A 23,511-nucleotide genomic window follows, 5' to 3' on the forward strand; every position below is an offset into this window, starting at 1 on the left:
AGTTTTTTTTAATGTTGAATGTTTTATTATGTTTTTATATATGCTGGAAGCTGCCCAGATGTACAGAGTGTTGCCCTATTTTCATCAGAGAAATGTTGGAGGACATGTGCTTGTTTTTTTGTTTGAGAAGCATATAAGTGAGGAATTCCTTGGACATGGTACTACAACCCTGCCAGCACCCACAAAGCAATTATATCAATCTGCATTTGAGTTTCTGGGCTCCTCACACTGCAAGCACTCATGTCTCCAAGCAATTAATATGGCTGCCACTACAAGCGACACGGAATACCGTATAAACACTAAATGCCGAATGCTACATGGCCGCTATTCTGCCTTTTAATTTTTGCTGCACCTGTGCACAAGGCTAGTTTTTAGTTGTTAATAAAAGTAAAATGTTAGGGCTGCACTGTTAATAATTATTCCCTAGGTCTAGCCAGTGGCGTAGCGTGGGGGTGCAGGGGGGGCCGGCCGCACTGGGCGCAACATCTGGGGGTTAGGGTTAGGGTGCGCAAATCCACGGGTTAGGGGGCGCAAATTATTTGCCTTGCCCCGGATGCTGACAACCCACGCTACACCACTGGGTCTAGCGGATCCTAGGAACTGTAACTGGGTGGTGGCAAGGAAGTGAAAGCAGAAAATTATGAGTACGTCACCTGACTACAATTTCAATAATTCACTGAGGGAAGCCATGACAGCGACAGGGATATAAAACCAATATATCTTTGTAGTAAAGGCCACCATGATGTAATACAACATTGCTTTAAATGTATTCACTAAGTGTATGGAAAATTCTTTCAGTTGCTGACCTGATCACACATACTACTATTGTTAAAAGTACTATATACTCTAAGGATTGTTTTCAGATACATTGCATTCTGCAATTCACAGCTAAAGGAACCTGTATTAGAAAAAAAAGGAAATCTTTGGCACCTACATTCTGATCAGCAAATTCTCAGCTGAAACGAATGAAATGTTTGCATAATTGAGATTACATCTAGTTAGGTCATTTCACTTTTCTAAATGGAAACATTCATAGTAAGTGCTTTTAGAGAGAAAGGACACCCCCCCTTCAACGATCAACCTTTTTATTACATTTTTGCTTAGTTCTGTTTGGTCCAGAATTGCCTTTCTGGAAAAGTAAATCAGGACACTCTGACAAGAACACAATTCAGCCAAGACTGATGGCAATAAACCGCAATGGCTCTTTAAATTTTCCTTTTGGACTTAGCAATAGCACTGTATAAAAGAGCTGTTGTAAGTCAAAACACTAAGGAAGGGTTTCCCGAACTTGGGACTCCAGCTGGTTTTTTGGACTACAACTCCCATCATCCCTGACCACTAGTCCTGCTAGCTAGGGATGATGGGAGTTGTAGTCCAAAAACAGCTGGAGACCCAAGTTTGGGGAAACCTGCACCAAGGGCAAGAAAAGATGCAGGTACCATAGTTTGACAACCAAGAACTCTTAAGAAAAAAAGTTAAGAAAAGACAGAGGACAAGTGGTTCATTCTGCTGTACTGAAGAACAGCCGATGACCTATGAACATGTGTGGATTTTGATGAAGAGTAGCTGAAAATGTTTAACATCCTGCCTGTTGGGCATTTTATTTGGCATGTGGCCACGGATGTGATTTTGATCATCCCACCCTACCTTCAAAAGGCCACATTTCCCCCCCATCTCACACAAAGCATATCCAATCTTCATGCAAATATATGTCCTCTTCCACAAATTGGTTGGAGGGCCCAATTCACATACCATGTACTGGACCCAGAAAATCCTATTAGCACTCCCACTTTTAATAAACACCTCTTTTGGTACCTTGTGTGAACTAACCTGAGATATACAGGTATAGTGAGGAATACAAATTTAGTAATAATAATAATTAATAATAAACTGGTTTTGCATTGGGAACATTTACTCAGCAGGACCAGATTGCTACATCTGGAGAGGGTTATGATGGGCAGGTACCACAACCCCAAAAGTCTACAGACTTAATTCTATTCTATTTTCTTCAATTCAGTTTGATCCCATATTCTGCTTTCCATGCAACCATCTGCATTTCCATCTGCCACAAGGTCATCAGAATCAGCTCACATCAAACACCCTCTGACATTGTATCCCACAATGAAAAATTTATGGTATCCTGGACACAATGCAATTTTTACAGCTTTACAGCTGAAATCCTTCAGGCCCTCTTGACCTACCTCCCCGCCCCCCCAAGAAGGGGTTTTATTTTATTGTAATTCCCAAATGCTCACATTTGTCTCTGCAATTTCACCCCCTTCCCCTACAGAATGTGCACACTGCCTCCAGCAATGTGTTTTATATTACCTGGAAGAATAGGAAAGCACTAATGTGAGGAAACAACTTGATTCTTACAGCCAGCACTGCGCAGAGCAGAACTTCAAAATTATACAAATGACTTCTTGACCAAAGCCAGCCTGATCATCTTGAGAGGCTCGGGGTTTAGTTTTATATGTGTTTTACACCTTCTGTGAGACTCCAGAAGAATAAAAACCAGGGAATGATGAGCCTGAATCAGAGTCTAATTTGCCAACTTCAGCTTCATTTTATACTGATTCTTATTTTAGCCGGGATCTCATAACCGACCTGCCTTTTCCACAAGTGTTTCCTCCTCTACTCCATGAATGTGTTCATTCCTAAAAGCTTTGATTCTACTCTATTTAACTTGGCAATTTATTCATTAAGAAATGACACACGGAGCACTAGCAATAGCCTGCAACAACATATTTCCAATAAAAGTTTGCAACTCTTTGTACAGTGGTACTTCAGGTTACATACGCTTCAGCTTACAGACTCCGCCAACCCAGAAATAGTACCTCAGGTTAAGAACTTTGCTTCAGGATGAGAACAGAAATTGGGCAGCGTTGGCATGGCAGCAGCGGGAGGCCCCATTAGCTAAAGTGGTGCTTCAGGTTAAGAACAGTTTCAGGTTAAGAATGGACCTCTGGAACAAATTAAGTACGTAACCAGAGGTATCTTCCTAACGACCCACCCACCGTCCCACCCACTACCCAATGCTGAACGAAAGCCCTCCCAGGCTCCCAGCTCTGATTCCTCAGAGGTGTTCAGGAGCAGAGATATAGGCACCATATGCAACATAAATTTAAAGCCCATTTCACTACCTCCCAAAGAATTCTGGGAACCGCAGTTTGTTAAGCGTGCTGGGAATTGAAGCTATTTCCCAGGCAGTGAGAGATTTTACTTTCTTGGGCTCCATGATCACTGCAGATGGTGACAGCAGTCACAAAACTAAAAGATGCCTGCTTCTTGGGAGAAAAGCAATGACAAACCTAGACAGCATCTTAAAAAGCAGAGACATCACCTTGCCGACAAAGTTAAAGCTATGGTTTTCCCAGTAGTGATGTATGGAAGTGAGAGCTGGACCATAAAGAAGGCTGCTCACCGAAGAATTGATGCTTTCGAATTATGGTGCTGGAGGAGACTCTTGAGAGTCCCATGGATCAAACCTATCCATTCTGAAGGAAATCAGCTCTGAATGCTCACTGGGAGGACAGATCCTGAAGCTGAGGCTCCAATACTTTGGCCACCTCATAAGAAGAGAAGACTCCCTGGAAAAGACCCTGATGCTGGGAAAGATGGAGGGCACAAGGAGAAGGGGATGACAGAGAGTCAGATGGCTGGACAGTGTTCTAGAAGCTACCAGCATGAGTTTGCCCAAGCTGCGGGAGGCAGTGGAAGACAGGAGTGCCTGGCATGCTCTGGTCCATGGGGTCGCAAAGAGTCGGACATGACTAAATGACTAAACAACAACAACCCAGGATTCGTTGGAAGGGGATGAAATGTGCTTCAAATTTATGGCATGCTACATGCAGAGGGGCAATCACTCCTCTCCTTTAATCCCATACTATGAGCATTGAGGGTCAACGGGGACTTTCTCCCCACCTTATTTCATAGTAGATACCCCATCTCTAATTCAATTCTGGCAGAGAACTGGAAGGATAAGTGGCCTTTTGATACACTGCTTGATGCACCTCTTGAAGTGAACTGCCCGTTGTTTCACATCCCCCTTTCCTTAAAAAGAACAGCATTGTTTAGTCGTAGCTTCTCACCTTGACAGTGAAATCTGCAGTGAGGGGGCCAGGCATTCTCAGGATCTCTTTGTCCGGAAACTTCTGCAAGTCCACGCTAGAATTGTCCACGAGGAACCAACCTGTGGAGCCAAGACTGTTTTCGCCTTTCAAACCTTGCAGCGTCTTGGTTTCTAAATCTGGCAAACACAAGACATTTAAGAGGAGGGTGTGCTTGTTTCGGCAGCTCGCAGAGAGAAAAGCAAGAAAAACGATTAGTACCGGGAATGTCAAAGCACATTTGAAAGATATACTACATTTTAAGGAAATGTCCTTTTTGATGAGTGAGATGGATTTCCCCTCCGTTAATAAGGAGCAGCCAATCATTTAAGTTGCCCTCACTAATGTCTATGCTTGTGAACATCTCTGTTAAGACCTACACACAATCTTTTTCTACTTTATTCCAGTGGATTTTGGTCTCCTCTCTTTTTTCTATTTATTTATCTATTTTGGAGCCAGAAAAATTCCCAGTAGAATTAAGAAGGTGTTGTGTATATCTCTCTCTCTCTGTTTGTTTGTGTGTGTGTGTGTGTGCTGAGATTCCAAGCGGAAGTTGTACTCCTTCCTGGCCTCTTTCAGAATGAGATATAGAAGTATATAGAAAGGCTTTTATTCCAGAGCTAGCCAAGGAGAACAGAAAGCTCTAGCCAAAAAAGCTCCGCAGGTCGGCCAGGATGAACTTTGTTTTAATAATGCATTTTCCACAGTGATGCAAAATCCCCTTCTACATTTCATGCAAAACACACACGATTCTGCACCAGGCAGTTAAACGAATTACCTAACTGGTTCACCAGCACCAACCCCTTCCTTGGACTTAGGTTGCGTTGCTAGCCCCAGAATGTTTTGAGAACATGGAAATGCATAGCAGAGGGAGGAGAAAGGAGAACAAAAAAGAAGGAATAAAAGAACAGTGGCTGGGAGAGTCATGGATAGGATCAGGGACAGGGAACATATTCCTTACAGAACCAAATTGTTGGCTCAATGCCCAAGGGCTCATCCCCATTCCCCCCAGGGTATTTAATCCATGATGCAATAAGACAAGGGCATGACAAGTCATGGTGCAGCACAGAAATATGACCTGCTAAATGAAAACTGCCTTAGGTGTCAATCAGCTAGGCTTGTTAGGGAATTTCTTTCAGTATCTTCACATTACCGAAGCTGAACCAGGCTCAGCGTAACAGCACACTGGTTTCTTGCCAGGAGAACACATTTATTGCAAACACATGACAAGATCATGATCTTGTGTAAAGTTTACTCCAGGATGACATTCACCATCTGCCTATTGCTTAGGAGTCATATTGGTCCTTCGGCTCACTTTGAATGAGCTCATCCAAGGCACTGCTTTACGTGGAGCTGATCTTCTTTTATTCTAAAACTCTTCGTGATGCACAATATTTATGACATCTCAGCTTCACTTGTGAAAGCATGGGTAGGTGTGTTTCACTTTCTGTCTGATCTTCCATTTCACATATTTGTACTTTTCATTTCTCTCGACTGCTAAATAGCCTCACAGAGCACTAGGCAGGATTGGCGAGGGGGACGGGATAATTATTACCCACATGCAGAACCTTTGATAAACCAGTTAATATTATATGGCTGTAGCAAACACCCATAAACTATTAACCCTAGTCTGGTGTTTAGAGATTTACGGAGATCCAGTTCTCACATTGTAATGTTTAAGTGACTATGCATCTAACCAGAATTTATTGCAGATTTCTTCTGTGGGCTTTCTAGAATCTTGAAAATCATGTTATATTGTTCCCTGAAAACCAAGGGAGAACTGCACCATTTTAACGGCCACAACGAATTCAGTTAATATACATCTTTTCACCTGCTTTCAAAATCTCTTCCCTGGTGTATGTTTGGTTCAATTACTGGGCCCTCTCTCTCTCTCTCTCTCTCTCTCTCTCTCTCTCTCTCTCTCTCTCTCTCTCTTTCTCTCTCTCTCTCTGTGTGTGTGTGTTCACAGCAGGTAAAAGGGACACTGTCCTGATCATCCAACGTGTCACTGGCAATAAACTAAGCTGATCTAGATGCTACTTTCACCACGAGGATGAAATTTTTATAGTGAATTCCCCACCTTCTTACTGTGTCATCACGAAACACAGCTGAAGATGGTAAGTCGGCAGGACCATAATGCAATGAGCTTCCCTCCGACTTTTATTACTGTGGGATATGGCTGAGGACTGTATGACTCACAAAGCAACTTCGGCTTCATGAGATGCGAGAAATTGTAGGCTTAAAGCACGACAAACAGGGGTTGCCCCTTTAAAAATCCAGCATCATCTCATCATGAATTACCGTATTTTTTGCACCATAACACTCACTTTTTTTTCTCCTAGAAAGTAAGGGGAAATGTCTGTGCATGTTACGGAGGGAATGCCTACGGGTGGCATGCCTACGGATTTCCCCCCTCTAAAAACTATGTGCGTGTTATGGTCGGGTGCGTGTTATAGAGCGAAAAATACGGTACCTGTTCTTTGGGGAGGGGATACAACCCATGTTTCAACCATGTTAACATCCAAGTCAACCGCCTCTATTCGGGTGTACTCTGAACTCTTGTCTTCCATCACTGTATTTCATCATCTAATTCAATCCATATCTCTAGGCCACGCTTCCTCAACCTCAGCCCTCCAGATGTTTTTGGCCTACAACTCCCATGATCCCTAGCTAGCAGGACCAGTGGTCAGGAATGATGGAAACTGTAATCTCAAAACATCTGGAGGGCCGAAGTTGAGGAAGCCTGCCCTAGGCCCTCAGGAACATATATGGCTGTTAATGATTTTGGCTCCCTCATTTGAGCTCATGAAAAGAAGCCAACTGGAGACTCTGCAAGTCAGGACCTTGTTGGAATATTTGCCTTCCATATCTGTTGCCAGTCCACTCAGATATCTTAAGCTGAGCTCGTGGTATGATATACTACAAGCTCCTTGGAGATCTCCAGTGTAGCTGCATTCCTTATGTCCCACCCTTATTAAACCATAATTTCTGCTCCACTATCTTGGGCACTGGCATGCTTTCTTTGGGCAACATCCTTTAACAGCACAGTACAAAATGCACGTGTCTCCAAAGTCCAGAAACACCAAAGAAAACATATGAGCAAGAACACGTGTTAAGCTCATGAGCAGTGTGGTGCTTCAGCAGAGCAGAAGGAAAGCCTTCGCTGTATTCTCATCAACCAGCACAATCTTTTCTACGGCAGTCCTTTGCATCAAGCTCGCTGGAAAATTATTTATGGGTTAAATTATAGCTTCTTATAATTGTGCAGCTAACTGATGCTCTTAGGAGTGGCGTTTGAGGATAGGGCTGACTCTCACATTGGGCAGGAGGGCAGGGGCAGAGAAGCTGTAGAGTTGTTTTTGTTTTTTTGGTAAATAGAGCTCCACAGCATATTATGAGCATTTGACTATTATTGTGTAATTAACACATGCAATGCTGAAATAAGCTTCGAAGCATTTTTCACAGTGCAAAAACCAAGTTCATGTGAAGCATTCAATTGCAAGTATATGCAATTAAAACACACAATTAAACAGCCCTGTTACAACAAGATAGCAATTAAAAACGGGAGACCACTACAAAGTGTACTTTTACTCACAGAGATGATCAGGACCTTTCAGCACCAGGCGAACGTGTCGACTTCCGTAGGGAATCACAACCACGGTATCATCCGCTGGGTGGGGGAAGAGGGAGGCAAAAAAACATACATGATCAACAAGCAAAGGAAGTGCCCAAACAAGCAGTGAAAACAGTTCTTCATGGGAAAATGGCAAGCCAAGTTTTGGGCCACCTAAAAAGACAAACATTCAAACCCAATGAACCCTGAAGAACAGCTATATATGAAACAATTATGCTCTGCTCTACCGTCTCACAGATTTTGTGTGTGCTGCGCTGCTAGACAAATGCCCTTGTTTTCAAGAGAAAGCTATCACTTTAATTATACAGGGTTGCTTTGTAAAATAAACACTTATTACACGTCCATAGCAACAGCTGCTCGTGCAGATATTAGGCTACAAACCAGCTGTTTACTGACTTTCTTGTGAGCCTCCTCAGAAATTTGACTGTGCATCTGTATTGTCATTAAACAGTTATCAACATTTTTACGGCAGGAGGCAAAGAGATATTTTATTGGCAAACAATGAGAATTTGATCTTTCTTTGGGAGGGGGGATGAAATATTTACTTGGTTGGGGTGTCGGGATGTGGGAACTGGGAATTGGGGGATTTGGTGGTCACATTGCTCAGATGATGGGGGCAAGGTAGTAGGATGGAATGGAGAGGAAATATCACACAGGATCTACTAAACAAAATGAAACAAAAAAAACCCCAACTTTTTATCTTTTAAGATCTCCCATTTTGGTGCTGGCTGGAGCAGCTCCGTAACTGACATTTGTAGGCAGAGAAAACAAAATTAGGTGCCAAACTCAAATACTTGAAACTCTTTATCCCAATCATCCCACCACTTTAAATTAAAATACATATTGGATGCCAGCTCAGCCCCCCCCCCCATTCTCACGCACTAAAACATTCTCACAGCCTCAGAAACCAACAGAAAAACCATTTTAATGCATTTTTTAATTCTTAGCAAGCATATTTTACCTGCCTTGAACATTAGGAAAGGTCAGTGAAACCTTTGCTGCCTACCCTTGTAGTACAAAAAATTGGTTAATAAAAACTTAATGGAATGGGGCTGCTGAAAATAGAAAGTCTATGTTTACCCACAGGTCATCTGAAGTGCAAGCAACAGCAACCTTTCTATGTGAGCTTTACTTAAAATAAAAAAAAAAATCCAGTGAGCTCAACACAGCCACAGTCTGTTCTTCTTACTCTGTTGTGAAAATAGATTTGCTGTCTGCACTGCAAGTTCTGCTGTAGCCTTCTTTTGACTTTAAATGTTCAACACCACCAAAGCCAGTAGCAGAGCGAAGGTGCCCCTTTCAAAGCCCAGTTGCTCAAGCCACAAAGCAGCACACAGTTCACTGAGGGCTTGGCCAACACTTCCGCTTGTGCCATGAGAGGTTCTGCCTTCGCCCTACTGCTGAAAACCTGCTCTTTAGCACTAGAGCGGGATAGCAGTCCATGGAAAACTCAATTGCCATTTTCTCTTCTGATTCAGTGCTAAACCACAGGTTTTGGGGAGGGGAAAGTGGTAGGGCAAACAGACATGGGTAAGCGCAGAGTCATATCATGGTCTAGACCAGAGTTTCCCAAACTTTTTAGGCTACAGTTTCCATCATTCTTGACCACTGGTCCTGCTAGCTAGGGATGATGGGAGTTGCAGTTCAAAAGCAGCTGGAAACCCAAGTTTGGGAAACCCTGGTCTAGACTTTCCTACGGTCCAACATTTGAAATAACGGCTGTCTGGCCAATTGGTGAATTGCCTTTCATTATCCTAGGCTCACCCAAGCTGGACAATATATACATAAATAAAAGTATTTGACCCTGTGATGCTTGCTTGTTTGTGCGTGTATCCGTGCAGAGGAGATAACAATTTTCACGTGTGATCCGCTGGAATACCGCTAAAGAAGAATTACTTGTGACTTGAGGCAAAGTAGCTTGGAATCCCTAGCAAGCAATCCATTTAGTCTTGACATAAAGCCAAAGTTAGAGAAAATGTCAGCAAAGCTGTCCTTTTATCAGCGCATGCCAGTGTGTTTATGTGAGAGAGGTCCAGATAAGAGCTGGCCATGTGTGTGCATGTGCTAGCTGAGAAGGGCAAAGCAGCGAAGACAGGAGTTGCCTTTGATCCAATAATGGTAGCAGCTCAGAGATTTTATTCAATTAAGTTTGACTATCCAAATCATGCTTGAGTAACACACAGTCCTATACAGTCTCAGAAGTAAGTCAACTGCAACAGCACTTAACTCCCCCCCTAGTAAGTGCATTTAGGATTTCAGCCGAAACCCACAAATTTCCCAAAAAGATAGCCTGCAAACCTTGGAATGCACACTTACTTGGGAGATAATCCCCGCTGTTTTTCTCCCTTTAGCTACTTTGGAGTAAGCATGCACAGGATTGCATTGCTAGGGAATCAAAGTTTCTAGACTCCAGAAGCATGACAGGAGCAAATCTTTTCTCAAAGCTACTCTGCAGTGGGGTCTTTCAGAAGCCTCACCCATTCCTGGCAATAGATCTAATTCCTTGAGCTCACCCATCCCATGGCATGAAATCTACTGTCCTTGAGTGAAACAGCTCAATTTTTCAGGCATTCTAGCCCCCAGGAGGGGAGTGGAAATGTGTTTGGTGGCCTAGTCCCCTCTATTGCATCCTGACAGCTTGACCCGGCAGCCTTCCACACATTGGAGAGCGCAGGACTGAAGTGAAGGATTGAGGTTGAATCCTGACAAGACAGATGTACTGTTTTGGGGGGACAGGAGACGGGCAGGCGTGGAGGACTCCCTGGTCCTCAATGGGGTAACTGTGCCCCTGAAGGACCAGGTGTGCAGCCTGGGAGTCATTCTGGACTCACAGCTGTCCATGGAAGAGCAGGTCAATTCTGTATCTAGGGCAGCTGTCTACCAGCTCCATCTGGTACGCAGGATGAGACCCTCCCTGCCCACAGACTGTCTTGCCAGAGTGGTGCATGCTCTGGTTATCTCTTGCTTGGACTACTGCAATGCGCTCTATGTGGGGCTACCTTTGAAGAGACCCGGAAACTACAACTAATCCAGAATGCGGCAGGTAGACTGGTGACTGGGAGCGGCCGCTGAGACCACATAACATGGGTCTTGAAAGACCTACATTGGCTCCTAATACGTTTCTGAGCACAATCCAAAGTGTTGGTGTTGACCTTTAAAGTCCTAAATGGCCTCAGTCCTGTATACTTAAAGGAGTGTCTCCACCCCCATCGTTCTGCTCGGACGCTGAGGTCCAGCACTGAGGGCCTTCTGGCACTTCCCTCATTGTGAGAAGCAAAGCTACAGGGAACTACGCAGAGGGCCTTCTCAGTAGTGGCGCTCACCCTGTGGAATGCCCCCCCCACCAGATGTCAAGGCAATAAACAACTACCTAACATTTAGAAGACATCTGAAGGCAGCCCTGTTCAGGGAAGTTTTTAATGTGTGACATTTTAATGTATTTTTAATCTTTGTTGGAAGCCGCCCAGAGTGGCTGGGGAAACCCAGCCAGATGGGCAGGGGTAGAAATAATAAATTATTATTATATTATTATAAGTGGAGCGCTCACACAGAATGCGCAGCCCAGAAACCAGCCCACAGAACCTGTGCACGTGACAGATGAGCTCAGGATCAGCACTTTATCCGTTACTTTGAGAAAGTGGATTCTGAAAAGCTGCCTCTGATTCGGAGGCAATGCAGGGTCAAAGTGGGAAGAGATTCAACCATGCAGGGGCTTTGCTGCAGAAGAAAAAATTCACAAACCAGACTAATTTTACAAGCAGGAGTAATAAAAACACATTAAGTACTTTTGGTGGATGCAGAGAAAGAGCTGGATTGCTGAAGCGCCAGATCTTTCAAATAATCTTTCATTTTTATTTGCAAGGAGGGGACACCAAACCAGGTGTTTCCCCTTCAGAAGAGCGTAGGAGGGAAGTGGGGGACACAGATCTCTTCCCACCATGGTAGCCCCCCCCCCCCCCCGGTTTCTAACACTTCTGGGACTGATATACTATCCCTGTGAATACTGAGATAGTTGTTTCCGCTGCAAGTGCTAACAGTTGCACAACTCCATCTACATCTTTGTCTTCTGATCCCTGTCTCCAAAAACCCTCCACTCCCCCCTTCACGATGTCCACAGAGTGGGGGAACAGAACTGAACGCAGATACAGAGAGAAAATTAATTCAATATGATGGACGCAGCGGTGTGTTTGGAATGCTTCAGAGAGAGAAAACATTCCCAGCATTTATTTTTCCTTTTGGCACAGAAGCTGCTAATGCGAAGTGCTAAAAAACGGAATCTCTTAAGTGCAGCGGCGTTCCTCAGAGCTTCTAAGCTACCGGCTTCACAGATGCTCAATCCCAGGCAACAACTCCCCCCTTATGTGATAGTACAAGAGGGAAGGAAAACCAGAAATGAAAGCAGACTCTCTCCAGCAGCCAAACGTTCCTTATGCCGTGCCTTGCTGTGCAGGAAGATAGCTATGGATTCGGAGAGGAAGTATGGGAATGAAATTACACTTGGACGCGGTTTTTTAAAATATATATATATAGAAGTAGCAGCAGCAATAACTGCAGCAACTCTGAGATTAAACTGCCAAGTCATGCAAGGCCTGCAGCTCCAGAGCACAGAAACATGAGCAGTGCTATCAGATTGAAAATTGTTGCACATAAGTAGAACCTGCAGCAAAATGTTGCAGTGTATCTCCAACTCTGTATGTAGCAGCAAACTTTGAAGTAGTATATAATCCACCTGTTAAAGAAAGGGTCTGGAAATATTTACTATATATATATATATATATATATATATATATATATATATATATATGCAGGTTTTGGTGTCCTCGGGTGTCTTCCCGTGTAAAAGTTGGGGTGTCTAGGCGACGTTTCGACGAGGTCTCACTCGTCATCTTCAGGCTGGTGCTTTCGGCTTCTTGTTACTGGAACAGAGCAGGATCTCAGTGTTTGAGTTCCTATAAATACTGTTGAGGGGGTGTGGTGTATAGCCTCCAATGTTCTGGGCAGAGAGGAAGTTCCCAGGCTAGTGTGCCTTTTCTTCTTTTGTTCCTTAATTACTTGAGGGATATCTTGAGTGATTTCTTGAGTGATATCCTGAGTACCACTTAGGTGGGTCATTAGGTGTGGATTAGTTGCTAAAGTCTTTGTGTCTTGACCTCTTGAACTTTGTGAAGAGTTTTTCTGAGAAGATGGCTGTACTGCACTTAGTTGTGCTCTGGCTTGGCTTCCAGAGGCACACAGAACGCCATCACCAACCAACCACACCAGACCCAAACCCAGACCCTCTCCACAGATAAATTACAGACACCATCCAGTAGCCAAACCATGGTGGCACCTCCGGATGCTGCACCCCCCTGCAATCCCTACACAGATCTGGCTGACACAGGCCACAAAACCACAGCTCGCCCCTATACACGAAGCCAAGCCAGAGCACAACTAAGTGCAGTACAGCCATCTTCTCAGAAAAACTCTTCACAAAGTTCAAGAGGTCAAGACACAAAGACTTTAGCAACTAATCCACACCTAATGACCCACCTAAGTGGTACTCAGGATATCACTCAAGAAATCACTCAAGATATCCCTCAAGTAATTAAGGAACAAAAGAAGAAAAGGCACACTAGCCTGGGAACTTCCTCTCTGCCCAGAACATTGGAGGCTATACACCACACCCCCTCAACAGTATTTATAGGAACTCAAACACTGAGATCCTGCTCTGTTCCAGTAACAAGAAGCCGAAAGCACCAGCCTGAAGATGACGAGTGAGACCTCGTCGAAACGTCGCCTAGACACCCCAACTTTTACACGGGAAGACACCCGAGGACACCAAAACCTGCATTCCAGTACCCGTGAAAATCTACGAAAGCAAATATATATATATATATATATATATATATATATATATATATATATATATATATTATCCTGCGCTGGGACGCGGGTGGCGCTGTGGGTTAAAGCCTCAGCACCTAGGGCTTGCCGATCGAAAGGTCGGTGGTTCGAATACCTGCGGCGGGGTGCGCTCCCATTGCTCGGTCCCAGCGCCTGCCAACCTAGCAGTTCGAAAGCACCCCCAGGTGCAAGTAGATAAATAGGGACCACTTACTGGTGGGAAGGTAAACGGCGTTTCCGTGTGCTGCGCTAGCTCACCAGATGCAGCTTTGTCACGCTGGCCACGTGACCCGGAAATGTCTCCGGACAGCGCTGGCCCCTGGCCTCTTAAGTGAGATGGGCGCACAACCCCATAGTCTGTCAAGACTGGCCCGTACGGGCAGGGGTACCTTTACCTTTACCTTTATATTTTCCTACCCATTCTCTAAGGAGCTACAGGCAGTATACATGCCCCTTTAAAAGCAGGTTATGATGAGGGATGTAACTAGTAAGTCTGTGGTGAGCTTAATGGTTCGGTGGGAATTTGGACCTGCTTCTCCCCAGCAGAAATGCACGGCTATTCAATAAGCCGAGGATGCATGGGGAACCTGTTGCTGGATGCCCATAGCCCCAGTCAAGATGGACAGCAAGATATAGGTCACAATATACAATTTGAAGATTGCATAAAACTTTGGAAAGTAAATCTGAAATTCACAGATTGCATATTGTTAAAAGAGAAAAGTAAATAACTTATTTATGTATGCTACAACAGCGGCAAGAATCTTGTTAGCACAAGGATGGAAGAATAAGGAAATCCCAACAAAAGAGCTGTGGCAAGAAAAAATGATGAGCTATGCGGAATTGGCCAAACTGCGTGAAAAGGACAACTGTGACATCAAGGAAGAATGGGAACTTTTTTGCAAACTATCTAAAAAGACAATAAAATGAATTGGACTTTTTGCCAGGTTTTGAATAAACATTCGCAAATTTATTAGCTGAACATATGATAGATAAAGTAAAGATATGTACAATTTTATAACATGCAGAAAACAATATATGTAAAGAAATCAGGGAGGGGAGCTGAAGGAAGTCCTGTGGGGGGGAAGAGGGAGGGTTGAGGGGGGAGGGGGGAAATAATGTAATTGATTAAGAAGATTGATAAATTGTTATATGGAAATTGGTTAATAAAATATTTTTTAAAAAACAGTATTACATGATGTATAGATGGTATATTTCACCGGTTAAATTGGCAAAAATATATAAAAATGAACAGAAGGAGTGTTGGAGGTGTAAAGAAGTTGAAGGAACTTTTTACCATATGTGGTGGGATTGTAAAAGCGTTAAAATATATTGGGAAATGATATATAATGAATTGAAAAAAATGTTTAGAACAACATTTGTTACGCAGCCAGAAGCCTTCCTGTTGGGTATCTTAGGGCAAGATCTGCCGAAAGAAAAAAGGACATTATTCATGTATGCTATGGCGGCGAGAACACTGTTAGCACAGAACTGGAAGACTGGAGAAATTCCAGCCAAAGAACAATGGCAAAAAAAACTGATGAACTATGTGGAGTTGGCAAAGATGACAAGACAGACTTCGGGAAAAGGACAACAGTGACTTTGAAAAAGAGTGGCAACCTTTTATATTATATTTGCAGAAATAAAGAAAGAACATCGACTCTATGGCAGGATTTAAATAAACATTCACAATTTTATGGACAGGGAACAAATATTGTAACAAAGTGAAAATACTGATGTATTTAAAAAAACAGCAGAATATAATAACGAGGATACTAAATCAGAAATGGAAGTTGAGGGAAGTCCAAAGGGAGAGAAGGGGAGATGTTACGCAAACTGTACATTATGGATATAAGTATGATGAGAAAAAAGAAAATCAATACTATTATTTTTTTAAAAAGAAATAAATGCTGGGAGCTGAGGGTCCAGCAAATTCATTGCTTCTACACTAAGCCCACGGCCGGCCCTACCATAGGACAGAGTGAGGCAGCAACCTCAGGCAGCTCATTCCGGGTGTCATTAAAAAGGTGGCAAACTGTTCATAGTTTTATTATTGTTGCATTTTTACTGCCATGGACAGGCATCTGTGAAAATGTCTGCCTCAGACGCCAAAATAACTTGAGAAGACTGGGGGACTATTGAGGGGTGTAATTTGCTGTCCTGCTTCAGGCGGCAAAATGTATTTGCTGGTCCCGACTAAGCCAAGTTGGCTTGGTATGCTCTCAGTCTTACAACACGTAGTATTTCCACAAGACTATTCAGATTTTCCATGAATTGTTATTCCTCAATCTGCTGGGCAGATCGCAGCTAGTGCATTCATTTTCGGAAGCACGCTGTGCAAACTCAGGGTGTGTCTAGCCATCGGGCTATTCTTTGAGACCATAAGGATGATTCTGTAAACAAACGCCTTTCCATGTTCCCCACAGAAACCAAACATAAATAGGTGGGATAGATATTCAGCAGAAATGGCTCCACACACCCTTGTCAGAAATTACATGCTATTCTAGATGTTTAGTTCATGTGCCAGTTTTTCTTTCTAAATTCAGAATACATAGACACACACACACACACACACACACACACACACACACACACACACGTAAACCATGCATACTGTAAAACGAATGTTCACTTTTGGCCAGAGTTGAGGAAAAGCTAAGCATTACTGTTAACAGCTGCTAACTGTTAATAGGGATGCGGGTGGCGCTGTGGGTTAAACCACAGAGCCTAAGACTTGCTGATCAGAAGGTCGGTGGTTCGAATCCCCGTGACGGGGTGAGCTCCCGTTGCTCGGTTCCTGCTCCTGCCAACCTAGCAGTTCGAAAGCACATCAAAGTGCAAGTAGATAAATAGGTGGGAAAGTAAACGGCGTTTCCGTGCACTGCTGTGGTTCGCCAGAAGCAGCTTAGTCATGCTGGCCACATGACCCGGAAGCTGTATGCCAGCTCCTCGGCCAATAAAGTGAGATGAGCTAGAAAGCTCCCGAGCAAAGGTGCACTGCAATGGAGAAGGGGCCACCAGGCTAACATTACAAAGCAGTTTGGCCCCATCGACAACATTTAATGAGTAAATCATTCCAGAATGTCATAGCTTTCCCCAAGTCCATTTTTTGCTCCAAGGGCTTACGAATATTACCTCATGTTTTTTGGGTGCACAAAATATTGCAGTGTTTGTGCCATAGTTGTGGCCTGATTCTAACCCCAATAGGGCTTGTATACATTTGTAGTGGCTATGCTGCAGGTGAGCAAGTGGAAAGCCATTGAGCAGGTGCCGTTTTCTCATCATGGCAACAGCAGAGCAGACACACCTGTGGAGTTTCCTTCTGACGCGTCAGGAAAAAGCTGCCATGTCCTCTGCGACATCTGGCAAACCTGTCTTCCATCTGCGTGCCTTCAGAATCCAAACGCCAAGCCTTTTGTTGACGGAAGATTAATTCTGCCTGATTTCCCAGCATGGGGTCAGTACAGTGAAAGGAAACATTTTAAAAAATGTTTGGGTTATAATTAAAACCCTTAGAAGCGACCGGTCCCTTTACACATCATTGTTTGGAGGGCGTTCATATTCCTGTTGAGGCAAAAAGTCAAATCAACATCTTACGTTTATTTGCCAAGAGCTGAGATTTATATTGGCCTCGGACAAGCCGGCAGGTGGAACCATCGCCATTGCAGACCCCACAGTTATCTTCCTTGACAGTGCTTCCCAGCTGGTGGTCACAGCCAACAATCTGACAAAAGAGAAAGATGTGCAGTTCAAATTGAGCACCTCCTGACTGCTGGATCCATCTCTGTGGTTAGTTCCCGCCAATTTCTTTTCCCCCTCTCTCACACACACTGTCTCAAGAGGGCCATAAAGCATGTTAGCAATGAAGGGGGGGGGGAGAGCAAATGAATTCGGCTGAGAGAGCTCCATCTGAACTGGGCAACAAAGTGATGATGCTGTGGCTGCAAAGAAAGGAGGGGAAAATGTTTCTCAAAAGGAGTGGCGGCTTAGTAGTGATCGCTTCCTGGTCAGGGGTCCGACGATGAGGTACCTTGGTTCTCAAATGCCTTGGTACTCAAACAACTTGGAACCCAAACACCGTGAACGCGGAAGAAAGTGTTCTGGTTTGCGAACTGTTTCGGAAGCCAAATGTGCTCCATTTTGAGTGTTATGCTCCCGATTTGAGTGCCACACTTCTGTTTTGAATATTACGCTGAGGTCTGTCTATTTATTTTGCGCTTTTGTTTTTGCAGTTCTCTTTTTTGTTTCTGTGACTGTGTGGAACCCAGTTCACCTACTGGTTGACTGATTGTGCGACTGCAGTGCACAGTTTATTGCTTTCATTTTATGAATCAATGGGCTCATTAGATAGTAAAATTTATGTTAAATTGCTGTTTCAGGGGTTGCTTATAAAAGGCTGGAACGGATGAATACATTTTGCATTACTTTCTATGGGAAAGTGCACTTTGGTTTTGGAATGCTTTGGTTTTAGAACGGACTTCCGGAATGGATTAAGTTTGAGAACCAAGGTACCACTGTATTCTTTTTAACACACCTAGCTTGAAACAGGAAGACTACAACGGCTTTAATGCCAACAGAAGGTTATCTAAGACAGTCTTCACCCAACCTGGTGTCTTGCAGGGCTGATGGGAGTTGTAGTTCCAGTTGGTGAAGGCTAATCTAAGATTTACCATGTTGTGGAAGAGATGCACCATACACAAAAAGCAAGGCATAAAAGTTGCATTCTGGTGACATCGCCCTATCTAATAGGAGCGTGAAAAATCACGCCTGGAAGAAACACTGAGGAATGTACAGTCTGACATGCATGATGCGGAGTTTATCTTAACTCACATTTTAAACCTGCAAGACTGAATGCACTTGCAGCGGTGAACAGCGCTGCCAGTGATATGACCCACAGTAAACAGAAACATGCAACTTGGAGCCCCAACATATTGGTCTGCATTCTGCCGCAGTCCCGATGAAACGCCCACTTCCAGAGTAACATGTGGCATTAATAACATTTGACTGTCCTCCCGGTCCGTATGCATACCGTGTCCAGATAATGTTCAGGGTGACACACAAGAGAGGCTGTATTTAAAATGAGGGTTTGAAAACCAGCAAGTCTGGATTCCATTTCCAGCCCTCCAACAGGCATTGGGGGAGCCATTGGGCAGCCTTCTCTTCCAAAATTTATATAACCTTGAGTGCTCAGCTCAAAACCAATACATAAAGCCTGATCTGCAAAACAAATAAGCCGGAGAACCTTGATCGAAATGGCTATAGGGTGTTTTGTGTTTGTTTGTTTTTTATATCAGAATGACTAACTAAGTCACTTTCATTGAAGCACCCAAGCTTAAATTGTCTGTTGAACACACCATCAGGGTTCAGATGTGTTCATTAAAAAAAAGACACACCCAACACCCATGTACAAACTCATATAACACTCATAACAGTGATTTCTGTCGCTTCCAATATCAGAAGAACCTTAGTGACACCACTGAATTTCACCTAAACTGAAATTTGCGTTGAATTTGACGAATCTTATTAAGGCAAATCATCTGTAGGAATTTTGCATAAACTTGACAGGACTCTATTAAGACTGGTATAACTTTTTGTGGCTCTCAAACTGCTACCACCAAATTTCTGCTTAAAGGAAACTTTTGGAGATTACTTTGGGCGGGGTGGGGGGTGGGCAGGAGAGACAGTAGAAATTTAGGGAGAAAATAAAGGCATTTATATGATGACCCAAATTTATCATAGGGGTGGGGATGGGGGTTACACACTTTAAGGGGAGGTATTCAAGTAGAGGAGGCTTCTTCCACCACAGTGCCCTCCAGATGTTGTTGGACTACAACTCCCATCCTTGCTGACCACTGACCATGTTGGCTTGGGAGCTGTAGTCCAGCATCCTTGTCCTGAGATCAAGGAACTTATCGCATTCTTGCCACCATAACAGCTGAGTTATTGTTAAGTAGTGTTGCAATATCATTACTTGGCAGGCTAAAGATGAAACCCAGTTTCTGCTCCATATGCTGCATGACTCTGTATAACCACCAATTCTGTCCAATGTTTTTCACATTCATATATCTGTCTGTCTGTCTATCTATCTATCATCTATCTATCTATCTATCTATCTATCTATCTATCTATCATCTATCTATTTTACACATCTTCCTCTCATAGCTCACACCCATATCTAGGCTGAGTTGTTAACTTTGCTTGTAGGTTTAGCACAGATAGCGGCCAGAGTATTAGTTCAGATAAGCTGCTTCCTGCATCTGAGGCATATGGCTCTTTGGCATAAGTCAACATGGCTGTGTTCTGAAGTTAAAAACACCATACTATAGTTTAGAAACTGACTTTGATATTTCATGTTAAGTGTGACCCCCTTCATTTGGGCGAACACCAAGTTGAACTGGCAGGACAAAGAATTGAGATACGCAGCCATAATATAGAGACTCATACATCAGCCATTGTTTACAAGACACTACATGAGGCAGGAAAGGTGAGGCAATGAGTTTCCGTGGACTAGTAAAGGCATCCCTATGGTATAGCCGTGTTCTCCCACTATGTGTGAACTTTGGGATTTCTTCAGGAATACAAACTGGACCAGCAATGACAAGTCCTGGGGAGCTTTACGTGCTCCTAAGTGCCCCAGGGTAAGACATTTTCATAATCATTTCTTCTCAGCATTGAGAAACTTGGCCAGGAAATGGTATAATAAAAACAAACCGGCAACTCCAGCCAAGTATAGATAAATCTCTCTTTTTGGTCTTTCAGAGGCCCTGTCTGCACCACTGAGTTTATGGATAAAGATCCCAAGATTGGAATGGGTGTCCCTAATCCACTTAAACACTTGCTTTTAATTTAACCTTGCACATATTTTACAATCTGGTTGAATGCTGATATGCCCTGGAGCTTTGGTCTGGATATTTGAAAAAGGCGCAAGTGACAGTAAATATTGGAACTGGAGTTGCAAACAGATTGAGGGACAACAGTTGCCTTGCAAACAAGCTCACTGTTAAAAATTGGTTGCAAGGAAAACTTATCAGCACGATTTATTTCACTTAGAAATGTATTAATACTTCTATTATTATTATATAGCATCATACTGCTGCAGCAACCACTACAATTATTATAAAGTGAGAACGGTGTGCTACCAGGTTAATATCTGTGCAACACTAGTTTCAACACCTGAACTAAACCATTTAGTTTAGCATTGTAAGCTAAACTAAAAAGAGATGTAGTGAATTGTACCAAAATGCTAATTTAGCATCACGAGTCCTTTTCTTCTGAAGACACGCTAGGGATTCAGGTTGGGAGACAGAGTTACCCTCAAGCCATCCCCAAATGCACATCACCAACCAGGAACATTTGCACAATGCCTGTGATGCCAGTACCCCTAGGGCAGGCTTCCTCAAACTCGGCCCTCTAGATGTTTTGAGACTACAACTCCCATCATCCCTGACCACTGGTCCTGCTAGCTAGGGCTCATGGGAGTTGTAGTCTCAAAACATCTGGAGGGCTGAGTTTGAGGAAGCCTGCCCTATGGTGTCACATCACCCTCCTTTGAGTTAGAGGACTCCAGCCAGAAGCCCTGGCAGAACCATAGTTTCCCCTGCTCTGTCACAGTAAACAACAGCTAAAGCAAGCTGAGCCCCTTTAAATGAAAAGGACCCCCTCTGTAAAAATGGCACTAGTCAGAGGATGACAGCTGCTGATACAGGACAAAAATACAGCCCCCTTTGATGGATGGATGGAAGGATGCAACCCATGAATGGATTGGCTTCAGATGGCAATTTGTGATGGCCCGGGACTCGGGCTCGGACTCGGAGCCAGAGGAGTCTCAGTCTGCACCAGATCCTTTGCCTCAGGCATCATCTGAACCAAGTCTGGGGCCTGATTCTACACAGGCAGCAAAATCTGCACAGGTTCCCCTGCAACAAACACCAGCTGGGCCGAGTCAGGGGCCTGAGCCTGCCCTGGCTCCAGATGTGGGGATTCCCTCGTTGCCTCCAGCTGGGCCATCACTTACAGCTGCTCCACTACTGGTTGGGTCAGGGGAGGCTGAGGCGACCCCTGGGTCTAGGAACCCGCCAACGTCTCCCGAGCTTTAGAGATTGAGGTCTGAGAGAAGGAGAGATCTGAGTACTTGCAGGAGGAGTGCTCACCTTCGGGTGAAACAGGCAGGTGAGTCGCCAAGGGAACAAGGCTGGCTGCTACCACAACAGAGATAAAAGGCTGCTGGACCCCGGCCCAGGTTGCGGGAGCAATGTTGCTGTTTGCCAGAACCTGCCTGTGATCCTGTGCCTGACCTTGCCCTTTACCTTTACCTTAAAAAGGGATGCGGGTGGCGCTGTGGGTTAAACCACAGAGCCTAAGACTTGCTGATCAGAAGGTCGGTGGTTCAAATCCCCGTGACGGGGTGAGCTCCTGTTGCTCGCTCCCTGCTCCTGCCAACCTAGCAGTTTGAAAGCATGTCAAAGTGCAAGTAGATAAATAGGTACCACCCTGGCGGGAAGGTAAACAGTGTTTCCGTGCGCTGCTCTGGTTCGCCAGAAGTGGCTTAGCCATGCTGGCCACATGACCTGGAAGCTGTATGCCGGCTCCCTCAGCCAATAAAGCGAGATGAGCACCGCAACCCCAGAGTCGGTTACGACTGGACCTAATGGTCAGGGGTCCCTTTACCTTTTACCCAAAATAATAAGACTTACACAGTGAATCTATTCACATAGAGTTTGTTAATTTCCTATGAATTCCCACAGGAGCCCAAGTTTCTTGTCCCTTCTCCGAAGAATACTTTAACATTAAAGCTCTCAGCTGAAATACGGGGTGGGTGGTGGGGATTTCCACAGAAGTCTACAGTGCATCAACTATGCAGTTGCCAGATTCACTGACTTAATTATTCAGTCTCACTTCTTTCTTTTTTTTTTTTTTTTGAAGGGCGCTCTCATTATGCCACATATCAGCATTCACCATCATTCTTGTTGAATGCCCTTTCCAACTCCACAATTCTCCGATTCTATGAAATAAACAGGGCTTAAACGTTTCATGCGATCATCTGTGATCTTTGGCTTCAGCTAGGGACAGTCCTAGCAATGTTTATATCAATACTCCTTCAAGGAGGAGAGATGGCAAGTTGGCCAGGAATATAAGTGTGCCTGATAAATAGACACTCAGCAGTACAATGGCTCCTGACGGGCTGGTGCCAGAAGCTGGCAGCCTTGGGCAAATGTCAGGCTCATTGCTGCGTCCCTCTTCATTCATCTTCCTCCTGGCCCAGCACTGCAAACTGCACCGGTCTGCTATGTCAAGCCAGCTTTTAAATTTCCCACAATGCCCTTGACCTGGCATCTGAGGCATTGCGGGAAATTAAAAGGGTCTCTCAGCACTTCTTGGAACGCTGTCACCTCCAAGGGCTCATCCACACATAGCTTTGCTCTGCATTTCTTTGCACAGGTCTGGGTTTGCCAGCTCTGCATCCCAGTGCTTACACCTCCCTCGCCTCCATGTGAAAACCCACTCTTTAGTGTTGAATCGGAGCAAACAACAATCCGTAGAAAGCACAACGTGTCGTTTATAATAAATAATAATAATAAATTTTTATTTGTACCCCGCCCTCCCCAGCCAAGACCGGGCTCAGGGCGGCTAACACCCGATACAAAAACAAATTGATTGAAATGCAACTTAAAAACAAGATTAAAATACACCATTAAACATTAAAATGCAGCCTCATTTCAATGGAAAATCTAATCAAATCAAAAACTTTTGGGGGGATGAAAGCATAAAGGCTAACTTTCCAGACTGGTCCTACATGGGCCAGAAAAAAGCCAGTGAAGTCCCCAAATGGGAGATCCATCACAGGAGGAGAAAGGAAAAAAGAAGAGGGGAAGGAAATCAAATTGATTC

At 44.0% G+C, this 23,511-nt stretch overlaps 1 protein-coding gene across 3 annotated transcripts in view; it reads right to left on the minus strand.

Moving 5' to 3' along the window:
* ADAMTSL1 (ADAMTS like 1) overlaps positions 1-23,511 on the minus strand; it is a 465,616-nt gene that overhangs the window by 143,635 nt on the left and 298,470 nt on the right. For all 3 annotated transcript variants that reach the window (XM_081893676.1, XM_081893674.1, XM_081893675.1), the window contains 3 exons: positions 17,221-17,347; positions 7,705-7,779; positions 4,092-4,249 (listed from right to left, as the gene is read on the minus strand). In XM_081893676.1, the coding sequence (XP_081749802.1) occupies positions 4,092-4,249; positions 7,705-7,779; positions 17,221-17,347 (360 nt within the window). The remainder of the gene's footprint in view (positions 1-4,091; positions 4,250-7,704; positions 7,780-17,220; positions 17,348-23,511) is intronic.

The sequence above is a fragment of the Podarcis melisellensis genome, assembly GCF_964234715.1.
Source record: "Podarcis melisellensis genome assembly, chromosome: 17".
In the NCBI taxonomy this organism is placed as follows: Eukaryota; Metazoa; Chordata; class Lepidosauria; order Squamata; family Lacertidae; genus Podarcis; species Podarcis melisellensis.